Here is a 25245-nt window from a genome sequence, read left to right on the forward strand (position 1 = left end):
CATAGTAAACCCTTGCTGAGTGTAATTATGGTGGCTGCCAAAAACACAGTTACCAGAAAATGGAATATCAAAGTTTAAACCAACATTATTAGAAGTAGTAAATTTTGTAACAGAGATAAAAACAACTGGAATTGGGATCCTTAGAAAAGGGAAGGAGCAAACTACATAGGAAAAAAGGGAATTGTGCTAACAGTATATGCAGGAAAGGAACGAGGTTTAAGAGGTAGGATTTGAATGACCCATATAATGCTTAACTGACTGACTGGATAGATTATAAGTGATATACAGTATTTGCAACTACAGTTGTTTGTTTCAGTGGTGTTTGTGATGTATAAAGTTTGCAACTAAAGTGATGTCATTTTGTTTGTTTATCATTTATGTAAGTGTAAGATTTGATTATGTCATATGTGATAATTTAATAAAGATGTTTATTCAATTTTTCTTTGGGTCTGGGAACATCCTTGAATACAACCCCTTCCCCACCTGGGAAGGAGGAACTAGTTCTATCACTTCTTGGGACAGCATGTGATGAAGAACAGGTGGAAACAAAACAGTCTGATCTGCAGAGTGAGGAATGACCGCCTGGAAAGGTGAAATTTCCCCTCACTGTTATCGATAACTCTGAAACAATCTGTTGCCAAAGTGAAAAATTGTGATTTGTCTTTCTAGAAGAGAAAGAGGGCAGGGAAGAGCAGGGTTCACAAAGTTTCTTGAATAGTCTTTAATACTTGTTGGAGTGTCCTTGGTTTTGGGATGTTTGAGACTTCTTTTTGGAACATCCTTGCCACTTCTTAAATGTCTGTTTACCTGGATTCTGTTGAGACTGTTTGTTTATTCTGAAACTGGATGGAGGAAAAGAAAATCCCTTGGACAATATGGAAAAGGAGGGCTGATTCCCTGGATTAGCTTCCCCTTTCATCACACTTTTTGATCTCGTCTGCAGTAGAAGGCCCAAATGCAATAGAAGAAACTAAGTTATTTAAAGCAGAATTTTTTGCAAAAAGAAACTATTGATAAAACATTCCTAATAATTTCACAGTATGTTAGAGTAAACCTATTATCTTGGCAGTGTAAAAATATGAATTTCAAAGTTGCAGACGTATGCACTTTTTTCCCGTATCTATCCATAACTGTTCCATACTTATAAGAAAGAAGACTGTAATTAACTAAGTGCTTGGCACCAGAGGAATCAACTAAGGCTATAGCTACTGGGTTAGGTTTGGGAATAGTTTATAAAAATTTAAAAGACTGGGGAACTTTATACATCCTGTCTGCCTTTTTAGGGACAGCTGGCTGACTAGCAAGAAAATTGCAGGCAGTAATATACACATCCTCTAAAGCACACAGGACAGGAGGAATGGGGGCAGGTTCTGGAAAATCCTTCCCTAACAACTCGGTAGTATTTTTCTGAGGGATTGAGAAACCCCTGGGTTCTCACTAAAAACACTGGGACATTCTAGCAATAGTCTCAGAGAAAGAGAGACCCCCACAGGGAGAATTGGAAAGTGAGCTGTCAGAGTCTGAATCAGAAATGTGAGGACATACCCTGAATCCATCCCTGCATCTTCCTGTTCACATTCCGAATCTTGAATCTCTTCAGTAAAGGAGGAATCTGTCTGTCTTTTACCAGAAACTACCCTACAAGAAAGTGATCAGTAGCCTGAATCAAACCATGAATCAGTGCCAATAAACTACTTCTATCCAAAGAAATTTGAGGAGGAGTAGATACATGCTTGCTTTTCTGTTTGAAACCTTCCATGTTCCCTCTCCCAGGACTGGCAAGAGTTGTTCTCCCTTGTCCACTGAGGGGACCCCAGCAGCCGCAGAGGACATAGCTAATTCGTGATCCATACTGGCTCTAGGTGCTACACCAGAGGGGTTCAGAGTAAAAGATGAGTGATCTTTGGTGCCACAAATGGTCACAACAGAGTCACCCACCTGCGGCTAAGGTAACTTGCTAACCTCCTGTGGTGGCAAAGGCTGTTGACTTAACTTTTTTCTTTTTTTGGCTAGGAGGAGGACTGACCTTAGGAGTGACTCTATGATGATCTTTGTGTTTCACTGTTGCAGTCATCACCTGTGGGTTATCCCTGCTGTAGACCTTGGCTGGTCTGAATACCAGAGTCCATGTTTTTCTGCGTCTGCTGCTGTCACTTGCTGGCTGACGTCAGGTCGTCAGTGCTGTAAAGGAAGGCAGCTATATCCATTACATCAGTTTTTCTTGCCATGGAGCCCATAGCAGAAGCAGTTCGCAAGTGTGCCGGTCGGTCGCTACCAGAGTTTGAATTACAGCTGAAAATGTCTAAAGCTAAGTACCCCGCTGGGGATCCTTTTTTCTTGCACCAACTGATGTCCGAAAAAGTTAACGATTGTCTCGCCTGTGGAAAGCCGGTCCCAACCAGAGACTTCTATTCATACTGCGTCGCTTGTTTAGGCCCAGACCACGACGTCCCCCTTTGCCGGTTCTGTGCCCTCTTTAATGCAAAAACCATTTATCGCAGAGCTTATTGTAGACAGGTATTTTCGTCTTCCATCTTCACATTCCAAAATGGCGTCAGTCAGCCAACAATCTGTAGACATTCTGAAAAAACGTAGAGATAAGGATAGAGACAGACCATACAAGGCTAAGCCTTCCGACGACACTACCGCTAAGCAGGTCGTCAGTTCTTTGGAATTCAGTGAGGCGCTTTCGCAAACCCTGATTCCTGATACGATATCTACACAGGCCTCTACCGAGACGCTTTTGGAGTCCGGTATGCCACAGAAATCTTCATCTTCTCAGCCTTTAGTTGTCTCTGCCTCCGTTGGGTCCAGAGCCGCGACGCAGGCACCGGCTTCCGAGGAGGTCTTTCGCACTACCAAATCTAGACAAAAACTGACGTCTTCTCACCCGACTTCCATTTCTCTCAGACCGATGGATACTCTTAGGCCTAAAAGCCAGGCCACTCCCAGAAAATCTACTTCTAGCCACCATCTTACTCCTGCTCCACCACCCCATGCCCAAATGCTTAAAATGGCGGATGATCTTATCTCCCTTATCAGGGGCAGTTAGGCCACAACTTCTAAAAGGAAAAGACACCCTCTCCTGAAATATTGACAGAACAGGATTCTGAGGAATCTGATTAATCAGATTTTGTAGAGTAACAACCACCTCTGACTGCTTATGAGGATTCAGATGCAGAGGAATCCATTCCTTCTGCCTCCCCACCAGAAGACCTTTCCTTTGGGGAAACCCTTCACACACTCAGGGAACATTTTCACTGGGAATCCCAGGACTTCCCTCAGTCTAAGAAGAGATTGAGAGAGTTTCTAGACCTGCCCCAGCATAGACCCTTGGCCACCCCCCCACCATCTTAGAGGTGGTGGATGATGTTTTCCATGAAGCCATGTTAGCCCCTGATGGCCTCCCACGTGCTGCCAGTAAACCTGACTGGTATTACAGAGTTCCAGATTCTCACAAATACCTGTACTGAAATCCTGCTGCAGACCCAGAGATCATTGCACAGGGACCTAAAGGAGCTAAGGCTAATTCTGCTAAGAATCCTGTTCCTTCTGGCTAGGATTCCAGCGCTCTGGACAGATGGGGTAAAAAAGTATACACTTTTGCAACCTTAGCTATCAGAGCACTCAGCTGTCAGTTCTATATGTTAAAGTATCAACAACACACTTTGGAACTATTAAAGCAAAGATTTCAACCTTTCCTGACTGTGCCAGTTTGAAAGAGTTGGCAGATTTACTGCACTCTACTTGCCAAGTGGCCAAACAATCATTGCACTGTGGATACGACACCCTAGAAGCGTCACGCAGGGCAGCAGTGTCAAGATCTGTCATTAGGAGACATGCATGGTTGAAGGAACAACCTCTCCCTGATCATGTCAAGTCTAAATTGATGCACACTTGGATAAGGACCACTTGTTTGGAGTAAAAGCAGAAGGGGTGCTTAAAAAGATGGAAGACCAAGCAAAATCAATGCAAGCAGTGAAAGATTTATTTCAGGTACAACCTCCTAGGTTCAGCAGGAATTTTCCCTCAAAGCACTGGTCCTTTCCTGCACCCAGCAAATGGGGGAAGGTAAGCCCTGCAGGGACAGACCACCCAGGCCCCCTATCCCAGGGACAGCAGAGAACCAAACAGTGGACCATTTCCACCCTAAAGGCAGCGAGTTACAAGCCATCCCTCTTTGGCAAAAACTCTCAATGACTCCCTCTCCTCCCACTGCCCTCTTTTCACTCACCAAAAACTAGGAGGAAGGCTCTCCCTCTGCAAAGAAAATTGGCTTTCTGTAACAAAGGACCAATGGATCTTAAAGATCATTTTTCAGGGATACAAATTCTCCTTCAACAAACTCCCAGTTCCAAGAGAGTACCTAGACTTTCCTCCAAATCAATGGGCAGAGGCATTGAAACAAGTCCAAACTCTCATATCCCAAGGGGCAGCAGAACCTGTCCCCTCAGATCAAACAGGCAAAGGCTTTTATTCCAGACTATTCCTTGTTCCCACAAAAAGAGGACACTTGGCGCCCCATCCTGGATTTATCTATTCTGAACACCTTCCTGGTGGTCCCCAAATTCAAGATGCTAACTTTGCAGCAGCTGCTGTCTATGCTGACAAAAAATGCCTGGTTAGTTACCCTAGACCTAAAAGATGCCTACCTGCACATCCCCAAAAGGGAATCCTGCAGGAAATTCCTTCGCTTCAGAGCAGGCTCACAACAGTTTCAGATGTTCTTTGTGTTTCACTGTTGCAGTCATTACATTTGCGCAATCTGCTGGCAGGTTGCCCTCAGTCGGCCTGAATTCCAAAGTCTTGGGTCCTGCGTCGGTTGCTGTCTTCTCTTCCATGATGTCAGGTCATCAGGGGGTATAAAACATGCAGCCAACGCCATTTTCTTTAGTCTTTCTTGCTGTGCGGTGCCCGAAGCAGAAGCATTTCGCAAGTGCCAGTCGGCCGACTACTGAAATATTCACGTTTGAGTTTCAGAACCAAAGTCTTCAATAAACTAAGTACCCCATTGGGAAACTCTTTTTTTCTTGCTTTTTACCGATGTCAGAAAAAGTTAATAACTGTATTACTTGTGGGAAGCAAATACCTCATAAGGATTTCCATTTATACTGTATTCCTTGCCTAGGCCCTGATCACAATGTGCCTGGTTGTCGGTTTTGTGCTATAGTTAACCAACGCACTATTAAGCGTCTGTATATTTTTGCAACTTAAGTATTTTGGAAACGGATTTAACTACCCAGAGATGTCATCGGATAGCAATCCGACTACCGGAGTATATAAAAAATGCAAAGAAAAGGACAGAAAAAGGCAGTCGAGATCCAAAACCGACGATGAAGCTTCTCCTAAGCCATTCACTGGTACTCAGTGAGGTGCTTTCGCAGCCCCTGATACCCGCTACCTTCGAGTCGCAGGCCTCTACCGACACCCATGTGGAGTCCGGCATGCCGCAAGATACTCAGGGTATTGCACCGACGGATGTATCTTCCTCAGATGGGTCCGGAGCCGCTGAGCAGGCACTGGCTTCTGAGGGTGTATTCAGACCGCAACATTTTATATCAAACCGACAAAAGCTGCAAAACCAAAGGCAAAGACACCTTCTAAAACTAAAAAACGATGCCCGAGCCACGTGCACAGGCCTCTGTGCTTAAAAACAGATGATCAAAATGGCTGAAGACCTTATTACCTTGATCAGGGGTACCCATCCCCCTCCAGATATGAGGCCTAGGCAAGACACTGACTATGAATCTTCAGATCAGGTTTCTATTTCTTCTGATTCCTCTTCTGATCAGGAATTATGATTATGATGATCCTCACTATGAGGATTCTGATGCTGAGGAGTCTATTCCATCTACATCTCTTCCTGAGGATTATTCATTTGGAGAAACCTTGTATACTTTGAGGGAGCATTTTCACTGGGGAGAGTCAAGACTTCTCAGAATCAAAAAAGAGGCTCGGGGATTTCCTCCTTCTCCCTCAGCACAAGCCTTTAGCCATTCCCCCTGTGTTAGACATTGTGGGTGATGTCTTTTCGGAGTCCAGCCTGACCCCTGACTCTTTACCTCCGGCTCCCAGTAAGCCTGACGGGTATTACAGGGTCCCTGACTCTCATAAATTTTTATTTAGAAACCCTGCTGCTGATCCTGAAACTAATTCACAGGGTCCAAAGGGAGTTAAGGCCTCAACAGCAAAAAACCCTACCCCCTCCGACAGAGATTCAAAGGCGCTGGACAGATGGGGAAAAAAAATGTTTATACATCTGCAACCTTGGCAATCAGGGCCTTAAACTGTCAATTTCATATGCTTAAGTACCAACAACATGTTATGGGATTGCTGAAACAGAAAATTATGTTGATATCAGAATTTGCAGAAAATAAGGAATTGCAGGAATTATTGCATGCAGCTGAACAAGTTGGAAAGCATACTTTGCGATGCGGTTTTGATTCTTTAGAGGCCTCCTGCAGGGCCGCAGTTAATGGATCTGCGATTAGGATGCATGCCAGGTTAAAGGAGCAAAATTTACCTGATCATGTTAAAGCTAAATTGCTAGATGCACCTTTACAGCATGATTCATTGTTTGATATTAAGGCAGAAGAGGTTTTAAAGAAAATGGAAGACGAAGCTAAGTCTATGCAAACTGTTAAAGATTTTATACAAGTGCAGCCACCTACATTCAGTAGACACTGGCCTACAAAAAACTGGTCCTTTCTTGTGTCAGACAGAGCTGAAAGGGGCAAATCCAGACGCCCTAAGGGTTCCAGGCTCAAGACTCATACAGGTCAAAGCAGTGGGGGTGCATCCACCTCCAAATCTGGAGGAGAAAAAGCGCAAACCTACAGAAAGCAATCCCAATGACTTCCCTCAGCCTACACCAAGCACGTATCTTTTGGCAGTACCCATAGGGGGAAAATTAGCACTTTTTGCTCAAAATTGGCAGCTAACTCAGGACAAGTAGGTACTGAACATCGTATCACAGGGATACAGATTCCATTTCCACACTCTGCCAATGACAGATGGTTGGCCAGACCTGCCAAAAAAACAATGGGCAGAGGCACAGAAACGGGTTGCATCCCTCATGGATATGGGGGCCATTCAGACAGTACCAGAACAGGAAAAAGGACAAGGTTTTTACTCAAGACTGTTCTTGGTACCCAGAAAGGACAAGGCCTGGCGGCCAGTACTGGATTTATCGATTTTGAACACATACCTGGACATTCCAAAATTCAAAATGCTCACTTTGCAACAGCTTCTGCCCATGCTGGGCAAGAATGCTTGGCTGGTGACTTTAGACTTAAGAGGCATACCTGTATGTCCCAATAAGACAGTCGTGCAGAAGATACCTCAGATTCAAGGCTGGCTTAATACATTACCAATTCTCTGAACTGCCCTTTGGCTTATCTACTGCACCCAGGATCTTTACAAAGTGCCTGGCACCAGTAATTGCATTTTGCAGACAAAGAAGTATTCAAATATTTCCTTACTTTGACGACTGTCTCATTCAAGCGGAGAACAAGGACACTCTTCTACGACACCTGGCATTTGTGAAAAGGCTTCTAGCATGCCTAGGGTGCACAATAAACAAAAAGAAATCACAATTGGAACCCTCTCAAAAGATAGCATTCCTGGGTGCAAAGCTTACATACAACTGCCCAGATGGCTTACCTCACGCCAGTCAAACAAAGGCAACTGACTACTTACTTCAAGCCGATGGCAAGAAAAACCCAGTCTTCTGCAAGACAAATTTTGCAGGCTCTGGACTTTATGGCATCCTGCATCCTACAAATTTCATATGCAAAACTGCATATGAGGAAACTTCAATGGTACCCAAAACGTTTATGGAGTCAACATGCACACAGTCTAGAAACAATGATTCTTCTTATCCCCTGCCTGCAACAGGAGTTTCTATGGTGGGCAAAAGACTGTCACCAAAACTTGGGACGGCCCTTCACTCTACCCCCTGCCAGCCATACCTTAACAACAGACTCATCAGATTATGCCTGGGGGGCCCACATGGCAGGAAGATGCATTCAGGGCATATGGTCACCAAACCAAATGCATCGACATATCGACCAGAAAGAGATGCTAGCTGTTCAAAATGCCCTAACAGCCTTCAAGGACGTCTTCATCCAGGACAACTACTGATAAAGATGGACAACACCACGGTCATGTGGTTTATAAACAAGCAAGGGGCACACACTCATACCCCCTTTGCAGATTAGCCTTGGCACTGTGGGACACAGCTTTGACCTACCAAATAAATCTTCAAGCTCAATTCCTGCCTGGAAAACAGAACACTCTGGCAGACAATTTAAGCAGAAACTTTATGGATCCTCACGAGTGGAAACTAAATCCACAAGTATTCAGCATGATAACAGAGAAATGGGCGTACCCTGACATAGATCTATTTGCTTCTCCTCAAAATTATCAATTGAAAAGATTCTGCACCAGGACTTATCACAGACAAGCATGGAAAGTGGACGCCCTATTCTTCAGTTGGGAAAATCTGTCAGTTTACACCTTTCCTCCTCTGCCTCTTCACCCAAGGTCCTCCTAAAAGTCAGACAAGAGAAGCCAAAGATGATATCAATTGCCCCGGACTGGCCCCACCAATACTGGTACCCAATCCTAAGGAACTTGTCTCGGTACCCAGCTTGGACCTTGCCTCAAAGACCACAATTACTGTCCCAGCAAAACAATCAAATCCTGCACAATCATCTACAGACTCTGAACCTGGCAGCATGGCTAATCATGTAATCATGTGAACGACACCTCTCAGTAAAGCTGTGATGGGTGTCATTTTGGAAGCCAGAAAGCTTCGTACTAGAAAATCTTATGCTGACAAATGGAAGAGATTCTGTGCTTGGAATCAAGCACAAGGAACTGATCCAGCAGAACCACATATTCCTCAGATATTACAATACTTGACTGAGATGCTTGACAAAGGCCTATTTTTCTCATCAGTCAAAATCCATGCCTCTGCCATTTTGGTTCATTACAATACAGAGCCACCAATCTTTTCTCATCCTTTACTAAAGCAGTATCTTGGAGGAGCCAAAAACCTAAGGCCTCCTAGAAGATCACAATTACCTGCATGGGAACTCAGTTATGTGTTGGAAAAACTCACCCTGCCTTCATTTGAACCAGCCGCTACCGCTGATATGAAGTTCTTATCATGGAAGACAGCTCTGCTACTAGCAATTACTTCAGCAAGAAGGGTTTCAGAGCTACAAGCCCTCATGGCTATAGAGCCTTTTATCATATTTTACCCAGACAGGGTGTCTGAGGACAAATCCTACTTTTATGCCTAAGGTGGTTTCCAGTGTGGCTCTTAACCAAACAATTCATCTGCCAACTTTTTATCCAAATCCACAGAACAAAGGGGAGAGAATTCTGCATTCCTTGGACGTACACAGACAGCTAAGATTCTACTTGAGCAGGACAAAAGCTCTAAGAAAAACTGAGCAATTACTAGTGTCGTATGCTGCAGGATTAGAAGGAAAGGCTATCTCAAAGCAGACAATTTCAAAGTGGATAAGCCACTGCATCCGTTTCTGCTACTTACAGCATGGTAAACCTGTGCCCAAGGGCATTAGGTCTCATTCCACCAGAGCTGCAGCTACTTTGGCAGCCTTTCTCAGAGGTGTACCAACAAAAGACATTCTAGAGGCTGCTACTTGGAGTTCTGTTCACACCTTTGCAAAGCATTACCATTTGCCTCTCTATTCCAAGTCCAGGGCTGGCTTTGCCACTGCAGTGCTGCAGGGTCTTATAGCCGCACCTAATGCTGTTTAGCTCCAGCCTCCCAACCATAGCTTTGGGATTCTACCCATATGTAATGACTTCAGCAGTGAAACACGAAGAACATAGTACAGTTATGTACACTTGCCATAAATGTAGATGTTCGAGTGCATTCACTGTTGCAGTCCAGGTTACCCTCCCGCCATCCCCCTGTCATTCAACAGCTTATCTTTCCTTCTCTATCTTCTACAACCTATGTGTTGTATTTGCTTTAGATGAAGGTAAAGTTTATTTTGATGCATGTATATAGATATTTATATATAATATTGTATATATAATATTGCTACCTTTTTGGGGGCACCTGACATCGGGGGCAAGAAAAACTAAAGAAAATGGTGTCGGCTGCATGTTTTATACCCCTGACTACCTGACGTCATGGAAGAGAAGACAGCAACCGACGCAGGACCTAAGACTTTGGAATTCAGGCCGACTGAGGGCAACCTGCCAGCAGATTACCCAAATGTAATGACTGCAACAATGAATACACTCGAACATCTACATTTATGGTAAGTGTACACAACTGTACTTTCACTGAGCTACCCTTTGGCTTATCTACTGCTCCTAGGATATTCACTAAATGCTTAGCCCTGATCATAGCCTTTTGCAGACAGAAAATTGTACACATTTTCCCTTATCTGGACGACTGCCTCATTCAGGCAAATTGCAAAGAAAAGCTCCTCAAGGACCTCAACTTTGTCAAAACCTTCCTAACCTCCTGAGGGTACACCATCAACGAGAAGAAATCAAGGCAAACACCCTATAGAAATATCATTTTCTTGGGAGGACTGCTGGACACAGCATCCCAAATGGCCTTCCTATTCCCGGAAAAGCAGAGCTTCCTTCCTCTCTATTTCACCCAGCTGGCTTTCAGAAGTCACCTCACTCTGAGGAAGTTCCTGCAAGCCTTGGGGTACATGGCATCTTGCATCCTTCTTATTCTTCTGAACAGGCTTCACATGAGAACTTTAGTGGTACCTAACAAGTCTTTGGTGTCAGCACTCTTAGTCTCTAGAGGCCTCCCTAGCTCTAATCCCCTGTATAAGGGCCGAGTTTCTCTGGTGGGCGGAGGCATGTGCCCAGAGCAAGGGTCTTTCCTTCATTCTCCGCCCAACCAGGTAGATCATTACCACCGACGTCTCAGACATAGCTTGGGGCGCTCACCTAGAAGGCAGGTGCACTCAAGGTCTATGGGATGCACAGCACCTTCCCTTACACATCAACCAGAAGGAAATGATGACCGTACAAAAGACTCTGACATCCTTCAAACCCCACCCCATCTCAAGCTAAGGGTTCTCTTTATCAAAACAGACAATACCACAGTAATGTGGTACATCAACAAATAGGGAGGGACGCAGTCTTACCCTCTGTGCAGGCTAGCCATGAACCTCTGGCTGACAGCCTCTTCCATGGGACTACACCTGATAGCCCAATACCTACCATGGATCAGCAACACCTCACGAATGACAGCTTTGCAGAAAAATCTTTTTACAAATCACTCTGGCGTGGGGGAATCTGGAGGTGGATCTCTTTGCTTCGCATCTCAACCATCAGATGAAAAAATTCTGTACCAGGGAGTACCACCACCTAGCATGGAAAGTGGATGCCTTGACCTTCCCCTGGAACACCTTCTTTGTGTACACATTCCCTCCTCTGTCTCTTATTCCCAAGGTACTGATCAGAATAAGGGAGGAGAGACCAAAGGCCATCCTCATTGCTCCAGATTGGCCCAGACAACATTGGTACCCCTTACTGCACAGCCTGACCTTACAGCCTCCCATGCAGCTTCCCCTGATCTCAGACCTCTTAACTCAGGTGGGGGGGGGGAAATGCTGCACCCAGACTTGTAGACTCTCAAACTATCAGCATGGCTACTAATCTAAAGGTAAACAAGGGGCCCATGTTAAGTAAACAGGTCCTAGAGATTATCACAGAGGCCAGAAGGCCCAGCACCAGAAAATCTTATGCAGGAAAATGGAAAAGATTCTGCTGCTGGAGCCCGTCCAGAAGGGGGCAGTACCTCCCAGCCTTCCATCCCTATTATCCTGGACTACCTAGTGAGGTTACTTAATAGTAGCCTCTCCTTCTCCTCTATTAAAATCCACGCCTCAGCAATTTCAGCTCATTTTTATATAGAACAGCCCTTGTTCTCCCATCCTTTGATTAAACAATTCCATAGAGGGGCTTCTAATATCAGACCTCCCAGAAGGCCACCCACTCCAGCCTGGGACCTGAATTATGTTTTGGAAAAACTAACTTTACCACCCTTCAAACCTGCTGCTTCAGCAGAAGTAAGATACCTGTCCTGGAAGACTGCTTTTCTCCTGCCTGTCACCTCAACCAGAAGGGTTTCAGAACTTCAGGCACTGATGGCCATTGAGCCCTTCATCATATTCCATGCAGACAGTGTCTCCCTGAGGACTAATCCCTCTTTATGCCCAAGGTGGTATCTAATGTAACTCTCAACCAGGCCATACATCTACCCACCATATTTCCTAATCCTCAAAACAAGGGGGAAAGAATTCTGCACTCACTAGATGTGCACAGACAGCTCAAATGCTATCTGGACCATACTAAACCCTTCAGGAAAACAGACCAACTTCTAGTAAGCTTTGCCTAAGGGGCAGAGGGAAGCCCATTTCCAAGCAAACCATTTCTAAATGGATATCACACTGTATCCATTTCTGCTACAGATTACATGGCTACCACCCCCTAAGTCTATTTGTACCCATTCCAGTAGGGCAGCCTCCACTTCCACAGCATTCCTCAGAGGATTTCCCACCAGGGACATCCTGGAAGCTGCCACCTAGACTTCTGCCCATACCTTTACCAAGCATTACCATCTAGCTCTATTTTCTAAGGCTAGGGCAGGGTTTATCTCTGCAGTTCTGCAGGGCTTGCTAACCCATTCCTAGGAGTCTTACTAATCCTCCCACCCCTCTCCTCAGCTTTGGGAATCCTCCCACAGGTGATGACTGCAACAGTGAAACACTAAGAACATAGTACAGTTGTGTACACTTACCATAAATGTAGATGTTAGAGTGTATTCACTGTTGCAGTCCTGGTTTCCCAACCTCCTTGCCCCTTTACCATATTTACTTGTGCCTCTCTGGTTAGGGCAAGAAAAACTGATGTAATGGTGTCGGCTGCCTTCCTTTATAGCACTGACAACCTGACGTTAGCCAGCAAGTGACAGCAATCAACGCAGAAAACATTGACTAGTATTCGTGCCGGCCGAGGGCTACCACAGCAGGGGATAACCCACAGGTAATGACTGCAACAGTGAATACACTCTAACATCTACAGTTATGGTAAGTGTACACACCTGTACTTTCCATGGTCAAGCCAACATGGTACTTGTATCTTAGGGAAACGAGCAACAGTTCTAGTAAAATTGTTAGACCACAAAGTTTTTTATTATTATTATAATACGGAAAGAAAACACAATAAAAAGCGCTTTCAGAAAATGACAGCCCCACTACCTTAAAATAAACACAATTTTATTCCACAGAAAAGAGTTTATCAGTTAGATAACACTACTTTTAAATTATTGAAACAAGTGCTCCATTTTTTGAAAGTATATTACAGTCTGGAGAAAATCCATTAACAATTATAGTTTTAAAATAAGTTCCCTGGTTAGGAAAGTTATCTGCCCAGCTAAGGAAAGCACAAGCCATCTGATGATCCTTAAAAGCCACACAGGAGTGCAGTCTTTGGGGTCAGTAAAGCTCTGAAGGCTGTTGTGCCCAAACTTGGTCTTTTAGTCAGCTCAGCTCAAGCTGCTTGACAGTTGGTGAATGTCGAAGGTACCCTGAAGGTTTGGAAGCTGGCTGGGTGTTGTATATCCCTGGCAGGATATAACCCATATAGCTAAGGCTACTGCAGTAGTGATCAGTATGAAGAACATTTGTTAAGCTTTCACACTCTTCATTACAGTCCACATTTCCTTCCATTCTTCTGGGCTTATTTTGCTTCCTAGCCTTTTACTTCTAATTTTTTTAAGAAAGATATGTTTTTCATGTCTTTTCGGCTACTGTCTCATAGAGGTATCTGCCTTATTTCCAGTCCTTATCCATCTTTTAATAGGTAATTCTTCTGTCTTGTTCATGCCTCCCCTTATTTCTTCCCCTTTATTGCATCATTTATCAAGTAACTTCAGAGGTCTGTAACTGTTCACCAGTCTGTCATTTTCAGTCATATTTTCTTTTTGATTGTTTTGCTGTGTAGTCTAAATAGGTAACACATTGCTGTCAGTCAGTTTCTAGGCACATAATGGTGGCGCTACTGCGATTTCTGCTATTTTAAAATATTTCAGCTCAGGGTGTATGAAACATCTGTCATGGTCAGGTGTCCATACATTTACTTTGGCATTGTGCTTCTGCATGAAATCATTTATCTGTCTATTACTTGTTAGTTTTCTTGAAAGTAATAAGCAGTGCTACTATCAGGAAAGTTGCCTCCATTTTCCACCATATAGCAGTAGATTTTTGGAAGAGGAACTTTGTTAGCCGTATGTGAACTTTGATTAGGAGCTGCATTATTTACTGGATATCATTTATGCATAGATTTTTTTGAACTTGCAGTTTGTTATTCAGGATTGCACTGAGTGGTTATCATATGTTACAAGTTTCCATCTAGAAAAAAATAAAAATTACCTAGAATATTGCTACTTTTATGTGAAGCATATGCAACCTGATTCCAGAGTGGCAGAGTTGTGAGGCTGGCTTTATTCTTGAACAAGACAACATTCAGTAGCTTGAAAACATAGATGTTCTTCGTCTCACATTGCTGCAGTCATGACCTGTGGGTAGTCCGCTGTCCTCGGTCGGCCCGAATACCAAAGGGCTAGGCTGGCGTCGGTCATTGTCGCTTAGAGCTGACGTAAGTACGCAGTAGTACTTAAGCGCATGACCGACGCCATATCCTCAGTCTTTCTTGCCGCGTGGTCCGAAGCAGAAGCAGTGTTTGCGAGTGCCGTTCGGCATTCTGAAATTTTCATTTACCGAGTTTCAGACCGAAGACCAAGTTGGGCTGAGTACCCCGTTGGGGAAATTTTTGTTCTATCCCCTGGCCTTTTCAGTTTCCTGCATATTCTTGTTACTTCTTTTCAGGTGTTGCTTTTAGCAAACTCTCTCGATTTGAGGTCATGAGGGTAGAGCATGGCATTATGGGAGGAGGGGAGATGGAGAGCTGGCTTGAAGAAAAAGCTGTTCGCCCGGATCCTCCGATCCCGATCCCATAATATGCAGTTGCAGACAATGAATACACCTACTGGATGGTTATGGAGCGTGTTTTTCTTGCCTCAGTTATCCGGATGTCAGAAAAAGTTAATAATTGCATTTCTTGTGGGAAACAGATACCTCATAGGGATTATCATTCTCTCTGTATTCTTTGCTTTAGGGCCTGAGCACGACGTAGTCGGGTGTCGCTTTTGTGCTAGATTTAATAAGTGCACCATTAAGCGAAGGTTAGACTGTGCCAGGCTTGTTTTCGGTAAGCGGTGTAACTATAACATGCTGTCGGATCCTCCGACGCCCGCTACCGCTACCGCTAAAAAGCGTAAGGATAAATCTTTGAGATCTAAACCGGATGAGTCGTCCGTTGCGGACGCCGGTTCTTCGGAGCCTCCGGTTGAATCTGTGGATCCTACCGAGGGTTCGGCTGAATCCCAGGGGGAACCTTTACTTTTACAGGAGTTGGCCTCTCAGGAGTTAGGACAGGCCGAGGGTGCTTCTCAGGTTTCAGTAGTTCCATCCTTACAAAAGGTTGTTAGGCCTTCTACTTCAGTGGCTAAAGGCCATGCTAAGGCCAAACCTGGTCTTGTTGGACCTGGTCATTCTTCTAGCTCTCCAGCCCCTGTTCCTAAAAAACATATGTTGAAAATGGCGGAGGACTTGATTACTTTGATCCGGGGTTCTATGCCCCCCCCCAGAGAAAAGGCCTAGGGTGAAGGCAGATTTAGAGGGAATGGATCATTCCTCGGACTACTCTGATTCCTCAGCTGAAGAAATTCAGGATTTTCCTTCCTATTCTGATTCGGATGCAGAGGACTCCTGTCCTTCTGCTTCTCCTCCAGAAGATTTTTCCTTTTCTGAAACTTTACATACCATGAGGGAGCATTTCAAGTGGGAAGGTCAAGATTTTTCAGATTCTCGGAAAAGGCTTAGGGAATTTTTGTTTCTGCCACAACATAGGCCCTTGGCTATTCCTCCTGTCTTAGATGTTGTTCAGGATGTTTTTTCTGAATCTTCCCTTAATCCTGATTCTCTGCCTCCGGCCCCTGTTAAGCCAGACAGGTATTACAGAGTTCCAGAAGCACATAAGTACTTGTATAAGAGTCCTAGGGCTGATCCGGAAACCATTATTCAAGGCCCTAAGGGTGTTAGGGCTTCTGTGGCTAAAAATCCAGTCCCTTTGGATAAAGATTCTAGAGCGTTAGACAGGTGGGGAAAAAAAGTGTACACCTCCTCTCGTTAGCTATGAGGGCTTTGAATTGCCAATTTCATATGCTGAAGTATCAGAACTTTTTATTAGGCCAATTGAAATCTAAGGTGGATGCTTTATCTGATGGTATAGAGTGTAAGGAGCTCCAGGAGTTGGTTCATGCATCAGATCAAGTTGGCAAGCATTCTTTGCAGTGTGGTTTTGATGCTCTTCAGGCTTCTTCTAGGGTGGCTGCTACAGGTTCAGTTATTCGTAGACATGCCTGGCTTAAGGATCAAAATTTGTCAGAACATGTAAAGGCTCAATTTTGGATGCTCCTCTTCAATCTGAAGTTCTTTTTGGTCCTCCTGTGGAATCAGTTTTGAAAAAGATGGAAGATAAGGCTAAGTCTATGCAGATGGTCAAGGATTTTTTGCAGGTGCAGCCCCCTAAGTTTAGTAGGAATTGGCCTGCTAGGGGATGGTCTTATCCTTCTTCGGATTATCAGCCTAAGGGCAGGTCTAGGCGTGGTAGAGGCAGGGCTCACGCTCAGGGTTCCTTCAGACCTAGGACTTGGAGTTCTCCTGCACAGTCTTCTGGTGAGGGCAGGGGTCAGCCCTTTCGTAAGCAGACCCAATGACCTGTATCTTCCGCTGCCAGACCCTCCTTACTGGCAGCTCCTCTAGGAGGAAAGTTGGGACTTTTCAAAGAAAACTGGAATTTGATCACCCAAGACAAATGGGTGTTGGATATAATAAATCGAGGTTACAAGTTTTATTTTCACACTTTTCCTCCTTTCAAAGGCATGCCGGATGTGCCTCCTCAGCAAAGGCTGGAGGCTCAGAAGCAGATTTCTTTACTTTTGCAGATGGAGGCAATTCAGGTGGTCCCTCCTTCAGAAGTAGGCCTAGGATTTTATTCCCGTCTGTTCCTAGTACCAAAGAAAGGAAACACTTGGAGGCCAATTCTGGATTTGTCCATTCTCAACACCTACCTAGAAATTCCAAAGTTCAAGATGTTAACATTACAACAACTTCTGCCTATGATAGGCAAAGATCATTGGATGGTAACCCTGGATCTCAAAGAGGCCTATCTTCACATCCCTATCAAGCCCAGCTGCAGGAGATTCCTGAGATTTCGGGCTGGTACTTCACATTATCAATTCTCTGCATTGCCCTTTGGCTTATCTACTGTGCCCAGGGTGTTCACAAAAGTTCTGGCTCCTGTGATTGCTTTCTTCAGACAGGGAGGAATACAAATGTATCCTTATTTGGACGATTGCCTGATTCTTGCTCAAAACAAAGACAAATTACTACAGCATCTCCAGTATGTAATGACAGTTTTAAGGTGCCTAGGGTATACTGTGAACAAAATAAAGTCCAGTCTAGTGCCCTCTCAGGACATGTGCTTTCTGGGTGTGAGACTGAATACAGCCTCTCAGATGGCATTTCTGACCCCGGACAAACAAAGAACTCTTCCTCTCTACTTCCAGCAGTTATCAGTAATGTCCAGGCTGACTGCAAGGACAGTCCTCCAAGCCTTGGGGTTCATGGCATCTTGCATTCTAGTACTTCCCAATGCCAAACTGCATATGAGGAAGCTACAATGGTATCTCAAAAGTGTGTGGGCTCAACACTGCCACAGTTTGGACACTGTCATTTGGATTATACCTTGCATCCAGAAAGAATTACTTTGGTGGGCTCAGGAATGTCACCTAAACAAGGGACTCTCTGTGTCCCGACCAGAGGCGAGTCAGATCCTAACGACGGATGCCTCGGACTTGGCTTGGGGAGCACACTTCAATGGAAAATGGATACAAGACATGTGGCCTCCCAAACTACTACATTTGCATATCAACATGAAGGAGATGTTAGCAGTTCAATTTGCTTTGATGGCATTCAAGGAACTCCTTCAGCCAGGACAGGTGTTGATACAAACAGACAACACAACAGTCATGTGGTACATCAACAAGCAGGGGGGAACCCATTCCTACCCTCTTTGCAGACCAGCAATGATTTTATGGGAGACTGCTCTGAGTTTGCGAATCAATCTTCAAGCAAGGTTTCTGCCAGGAGCACAGAACTCCTAGCAGATATTTTGAGCAGACAAATGGTGGATCCCCACGAGTGGAAACTGGATCCTCAGATTTTCAAACAATTGACTGTGGCTTGGGAACTCCAGACATAGATCTATTCGCTTCCCCACTGAATTTTCAACTTCCAAAATTTTGCACAAAGATGTTCCACCCAGATGCTTGGAAAGTGGATGCTCTATCTTTCAGTTGGAACAACCTTCACGTTTATGCTTTTCCTCCTCTGCCTCTTCTCCCCAAGGTACTTTTGAAAGTCAGACGGGACAAGCCTTGCATGATTCTAATAGCACCAGACTGGCCACGTCAACATTGGTATCCTCTGCTGAGGAGTTTAATCCAGGAGCCTCCTTGGCCTCTGCCACAGATTCCTCATTTGTTGTCCCAGTCAAACAATCATTTTCTCAATGTTCAGGTGCAGTCCCTCCATCTGACAGCCTGGCGTATTCTGTGATGGAGCGGTGGGGTCTCAGCTTCCTCAACAGGTTTTAGATGTCATTTTGGAAGCTAGGCCTAGCACTAGAAAAGTTTATGCTGATAAATGGAAGAGATTTTTTCTTTGGAGCACTGCAAAGGGTTTTGATGTTTCAGTGCCTAATTTGAGTTTTGCACTACAGTACCTTACTGAATTACTGGACAAGGGTTTGTCATTCTCTTCTGTGAAGGTTCATGCTGCAGCCATTTCTGCTCACTATGATTGTGACCCTCCTTTATTTTCTCATCCTTTGCTCAAACAATTTCTTAGAGGGGCAAAGAATATAAGACCCCCATGTAGAGCTCCTACTCCTTCCTGGGATCTCAATTTTGTTTTGGAGAAACTTACTTTACCTCCTTTTGAACCTGCAGCTACGTCTGAACTGAAGCTTTTGTCTTGGAAGACTGCTTTTTTGTTGGCCATTACTTCTGCCAGGAGGGTATCTGAATTGCAGGCTCTCATGGCAGTTGAACCTTTTTTGATATTCCATAAGGATAGAGTTTCTTTGTGGACTAACCCTACTTTTATGCCTAAAGTGATTTCTAGTGTGGCCTTGAATCAGTCTATTCATTTGCCTACTTTTATGCTGACCCCAAAATAAAGGGGAAAAAGTCTTGCATTCTTTGGATATCCACAGGCAGTTACGTTACTACTTGAACAGAACTAAGGAGTTCAGACAGACTCAACAGTTATTTGTTTCTTTTGCTTTGAGTTCACAGGGGAAAGCTGTTTCTAAGCAGACTATTTCAATGTGGATTGGTCATTGTATTGCCTTTTGTTATTCTCATCATGGGAAGGATGTCCCTGCTGGGATCAGGCCTCATTCTACTAGGGCTACTGCCACTTCTACTGCTTTTTTGAGGCGTGTAGCTACTAAGGATATTTTGGAAGCAGCTACTTGGAGTTCTGTACACACTTTCACTAAGCATTACCATCTCCCTCTCTATTCCAAGTCCAGGGCTGGGTTTGCCACTGCAGTTTTACAGGGCATGTTAGCAGACCCTAATTCTTTGTAATTTGCCAGCCTCCCTTTTCCTTTGCTTTGGGATTCTACCCACAGGTCATGACTGCAGCAATGTGCGACGAAGAACATAGTACAGTTTTGTACCTACCATAAATGTAGATGTTCGAGGATCTACATTGCTGCAGTCCAATTTTCCCTCCCTCCTTCCCCTCTATAGGTTGGGGTTGCTGGGTTTCGTTTGGAGATATTCTTTACTTACACACTGGGCGTTGTTGGGCATTTCCTATTTTTGGCTTTGGCCTTTCTTTTTAGGCCTTCTGACATCTGGGGCAAGAAAGACTGAGGATATGGCGTCTGTCATGCGCTTAAGTACTACTGCGTACTTACGTCAGCTCTAAGCGACAATGACCGACGCCAGCCTAGCCCTTTGGTATTCGGGCCGACCGAGGACAGCGGACTACCCACAGGTCATGACTGCAGCAATGTAGATCCTCGAACATCTACATTTATGGTAGGTACAAAACTGTACTTTAGCTCACAGCTGACATCATAGAGCAGAATCTCCAAAACAAAGGACACAGCAGTGTCTTGGCTGAAAGTCTGCTGTTATGGTGAGTACCTTACATAGACAAATTATTGCTTTGTACCACATAAACCAGTACTGGCAGAGTAAGCTCTTCCTTGTGTAAAGAGTAATCCTGGTTTAATGGTTGTACTTCTATAGACCTTTTTTTGAATGACCTCTGTTTCTCACATGTTCACTTAAATATTATGGCACCCTCCAGAACTTTGTTTTCTCATGCAGGAATGTGTTGCTGAACGAGTTTTGGGTTTGGATGGTGGCAGGGAGAGTACAAAAGCTGCTTAGCTTGGAAATGAGACCTGGGGTATCCTTTGTCTCTGGTTTGAGTTGTTTGTCTTGCCTCATAGGACTCACTTCTTTGATGTAATTTATGGCAGTGTAATACTTTCCTTTTGATTAAGAGTAAGAAGTTACTTCAGCATCTTTGCAGTGGATCTGGGAAGGTATCTTATTTGTCTGGTGTCTTCTTCCCTCAGTTTTCTGCTAGAAATTAACTTTTCCTTTATGATCATGAGTCTATTCCTTGGTCCAGAAATTATTTTTTTATGTTATGTAGGGGATGCATGGAGATTAACATTTATGTTGAACTGCATCTTTTTGAATGATACGATACTAAACACAAATGTCTAACTTTATAAAAAGCCCAGTATCCTGAACCTTCCAAAAGCAAAGTACTGTCATTAAATAATCATGATGTCACTGTTTGCGCCTACTATTTCAACCATGTCATTCCTGAAAAGGGCCTTAGGAACAATGTACTATCTTGGTTACAAATTGAAATAAATACAAATAAATGTTTGTTAGGATCATTATACATTTGCCATGGGACTGCACAGATTTTAATAGTTTTGTGGTATTCAAGGTAACGGGCAGCCAGAGTTGAAAACATCTGGTGTCTGATTAATGATTTTGTTTTTTATGGTACAGTAGTTTATGTTCTCTTCAGGAATTCTTGTTACTAGTTCTCACACAGTTGTTTTGCTGTTCCTTAGTCATGCATTTGTGTTTGTAGTCTGAAACATTATAGTAATTTCCTGCTCTGTACTTTGTGGTCTAATGGGTTGGCAAAGGGGGCAGGAAAGAAGCAGCAGAAATAATTTGTTATACTTTCTAATTTTATTTCATTGTACCTTTAGGGAGAAAAGAATAATGGTTTTGATGTCCTTTATCATAACATGAAACACGGGCAGACGTCAACTAAAGAGTTGTCTGATTTTATAAGGGAGAGGTATGTATGGATTTCTTTCGATATAATTTATTTTATTTATTTATTTAACATTTGTTGACCGGGAAAGTCTGACTAGGACATAGCCTATTTTCAGAAGAGGCCCAGGGAGAAAAGCTCCAGATCCATGTCTTTAGAAGGGGATATAATGTTAAAATAATATGTATTTTTGTATATCATTTTCTCTCCCTTGCTGCCTGCCAATCGCCATCCATTTAGGTTCAGTGCTAACTTTACCCCCCTCTCACCCCCTAACGGGCCCATCTTTATACTGGAAGAATGCAAAGTTCCTGTAATCACGGCTGCACAGGTAAAAACTTCACTCTCCAAAGCCAAGAACACAGCATCCATGGGACTTGACAACATCCCAGGCTGCCTTCTACATGAACTACAAACTGAACTGGCACCCCACCTAAGTACCATGTTCAGTCATAGCCTCACCTCAGGCTTTGTGCCCATTGAATGGCGCACTGCGACAGTTATCCCACTCCACAAAGGGGGGGCCACAACAGACCCCAGGAACTACCGCCCCATTAGCCTGACAAGCCTCGTCTGCAAGGCCATGGAACGTATAGATTCATAGGTTCATAGATAGGTTTATAGATTAGTACTAGGCTAACTACCCTTGTGAGCCATTTTAAGCCTAGCCAATCACCCCATGTGAGAATCAAACCCTGCACCTTGTATGTATAAGGTTAAACACCTTAACTGTTATGCCAGTGGAACTCATAAACAAAGACATTGGAGATCTCCAAACCCTGGACCCCACACAGTCTGGGTTTGTAAAAGGCAGATCCTGTCTCCTAAACCTGATAGACTTCTTTGAAGTAGTCACCAAAGCCATAGATGAGGGTAAGGTGGTTCACACAGCCTATCTAGATCTCGCCAAGGTGTTCAACACCATCCCCCACTCTGGAATTATAGATAAACTCACTAAATTAGGTATAAATCCCTATGTCACAAGATAGGTTGCCAACTGGCTTACTGAAAGAACCCACATTGTGAAAGTAGCAGACTCCAAATCAGACTTCAGACCAGTGACAAGTGGAGTACCACAGGGTTCAGTCCTGGGTCCTCTCCTATTTGGTATCTACCTCTCTGAAGTACAGGCTAACACAGAAGGTCTTTGGCTAAGTAAATTCGCAGATGACTGCAAACTAGGAGCCATAATTGAAACTCCTAGCGATGTGGACATCCTACAAAAGGGCCTCACTGAGACAGATGCCTGGTGTCAAAGACATGGTCTCAAGCTCAATGCCAAAAAGTGCATGGTCATCCCCTTTGGTAAAAATTCTGTACCCATGAACTACCACATAGGCGGTAGTCTACTTAACACCGAAAGTGTGATAAGAGACCTTGGGACACAGGTGGACAGTAGTCTCTCCTTTGATAATCACATCGCCAAAGTGGTCAGGAAATCCTTCTACGTGGCACACCTCATCACAAAAGGTTTCTCATCCAGAAAAAAAGAGGTCATTGTTCCCCTCTACTCATCACTCATTTGACCCATTATAGAGTACAACGCTCCTTTTGGTATGTACCTCACAAGACATCTACAACAACTGGAAAGGCCGCAAAAATACCTCACAAAAAGGATTACTGGCCTCAAACAGATGCCATACGCAGTCTCAAAAAACTCCAGCTTTACTCCATCGCATATCGCCTACTCAGAGGCGATCTCTGCCTAACATACAAAGCTATGTCAAACCCAGAGCTGTTGGACATGCTCCACTTAAAGAAATCCCAATCCCTCCGAGCTACACGCTCTAGGGACCTAAACCTTGTCACCACAATAAACAGAACATGCTGGAGGGATAGATTCCTGTCCCAGAGACTTCCCATACTCTGGAACAGACTACCTATCTATGTCAAACAGAGCTCCTCATTAGCACTCTTCAAGAAAAACTTGATGATCGGATGGGTAATAGGAAATTCACCCCGGGGATCACTTCTGTGGTTCTGCTTGACAGGGGCACAGGAAAATAATTTTCTTGGGTGGCGAAAGCCAGGGTACATTTTTGGCTAGGCTTGTATAGGCCCTAGGGCCAATAGCCTAGTGCCTACCTATGAACCTATATGCATTGGCCCCCCCCAGGAAGTGAGCCACTTTGGATTACACTTGAAGTCTGATACTCTAGTGGCTCATTTTATTAGATGAGAGTTGGTCACAGGCCATAATCCAGACAGGAATCAAAAGTATTCTTCTGTTTGTGCTCTACCCCCCCATTACTTACTGCAGCTGACGGGAGCAGTGTACAGTGTTGGCTTTTTATAAATGCACACTGTTGAGCATGCCCAGCTTCGCTGTACATTGCGTAGCATGCTCAACCTCATCATGGCTTAATTACTGCAGGAGTGTGTCTTGTACTAATATGATTAGCTTACCAGAGGGTCCAGCTGCCTCCCCTTCCTTTAAAATTTGTGAGTAGATGTTAGCTATTTACTGACAGGCTGCAGCACCTGAGCAACTAGTTAAACTCTGGTAATCTTGGCTGTGGTCAAGACTTTATTCCTCTTTGTGTTAAAGCTGGATAAGCATTTTTCTAGCAGTATGCCTTAAGAGTTTTCTGTGTTCTTTGAATCATAAGACGAGGCAGGCATAACATTTTGGAATGTTTTACATTTTTTATGTAGGGAATAATGTATGATAAGAAATGGAATTGTGGTGCAGTACCATTTCAAATGTTGAGGTTTCATGTGGATAAGATACGTTTAGTGTGTACAGCACAGCACCTATGCAGAATCTGTATTGTTTCAAGCATTATCCAGCAACTTCTCCCCTTGTGCAGGATTTTGTTGCTGAAAATACCAGCAACCTGTATGGCTAGTGAAATGGATGCTGGTGGAGTCATTGAGAGATTGCTGCCTGTTTGCTAGCAACTGCTTATTAGGGGGAGGGGAGGGTACAGGGTTTACCTTCTCATTGCATCACCCTGTAATTCTGGCCTAGAGTTGGGACTGTGGCCTGTTGTACACACGAGTGATACCTCTATGGCTTGTACAGTTATACAGAGGCATGTAGCCTCTTGTAATAGCAAGACATTAGGCACTGCTGGGTCAGGGATTACTTTCTTTAAGGTGTAATAAAGTACTAGCATTCACGGATGATTATCTCCCAGCCATCAGACAACATTTCTTACTGTAGCTCCAAAAACTGGGATACAGAGAAGGCAGGTTAATCCCCCCCATAGAACGATTATGGCTATAACAGTAGTGAAGTTTAGTTTGAGGTTGTAGAAAGCTAGTGTTACAAGACTGGTAAAGCTGTAGTTTGTGTGCTGCCCCATGTAGTTGTGGTTGTATTTAAGCAGAGTAATTTTTTTTTTAGCTCAGCATATTCCTTGCCTGCGAACTCTTCTGTTCATAGTTAATTTTTGTTTAGGCTGAACTGGAAAACTGGTCTGTACAAAGATGTGCAGCTTTGCTTCTTGCAGTGACCCTCATTTGTTAAAATAGACTATATCCTGTTTGCTGTGTACTGTTATTTTAGAAGCATGACTGGGTAAAGTGCGAGTTTTACCATTAAGGTAATGACAAAAAGAACGAAGGTTTGGCCCTTTGCATAAACGATGCCTACCACTATGTGAAATGCCATGTTTTTTTTTTTTTTTTGTCAGTGGCATAACCACTTGAGCCAACTCTAAAATGGACAACCCTTCTTACAAGTATGTGCTGTATTCCAAGCATTTTT

General features: G+C 43.9%; 1 protein-coding gene across 2 annotated transcripts in view; it reads left to right on the forward strand.

Moving 5' to 3' along the window:
- The window catches only part of FCHO2 (FCH and mu domain containing endocytic adaptor 2), a 4043518-nt gene that overhangs the window by 153494 nt on the left and 3864779 nt on the right, over positions 1-25245 (forward strand). For both annotated transcript variants that reach the window (XM_044063938.1, XM_044063939.1), the window contains exon 2: positions 21466-21557. In XM_044063938.1, the coding sequence (XP_043919873.1) occupies positions 21466-21557 (92 nt within the window). The remainder of the gene's footprint in view (positions 1-21465; positions 21558-25245) is intronic.

This window comes from Protopterus annectens, chromosome 2.part2 (genome assembly GCF_019279795.1).
Source record: "Protopterus annectens isolate FY-2018-M chromosome 2.part2, PAN1.0, whole genome shotgun sequence".
Lineage (NCBI taxonomy): Eukaryota > Metazoa > Chordata > Ceratodontiformes > Protopteridae > Protopterus > Protopterus annectens.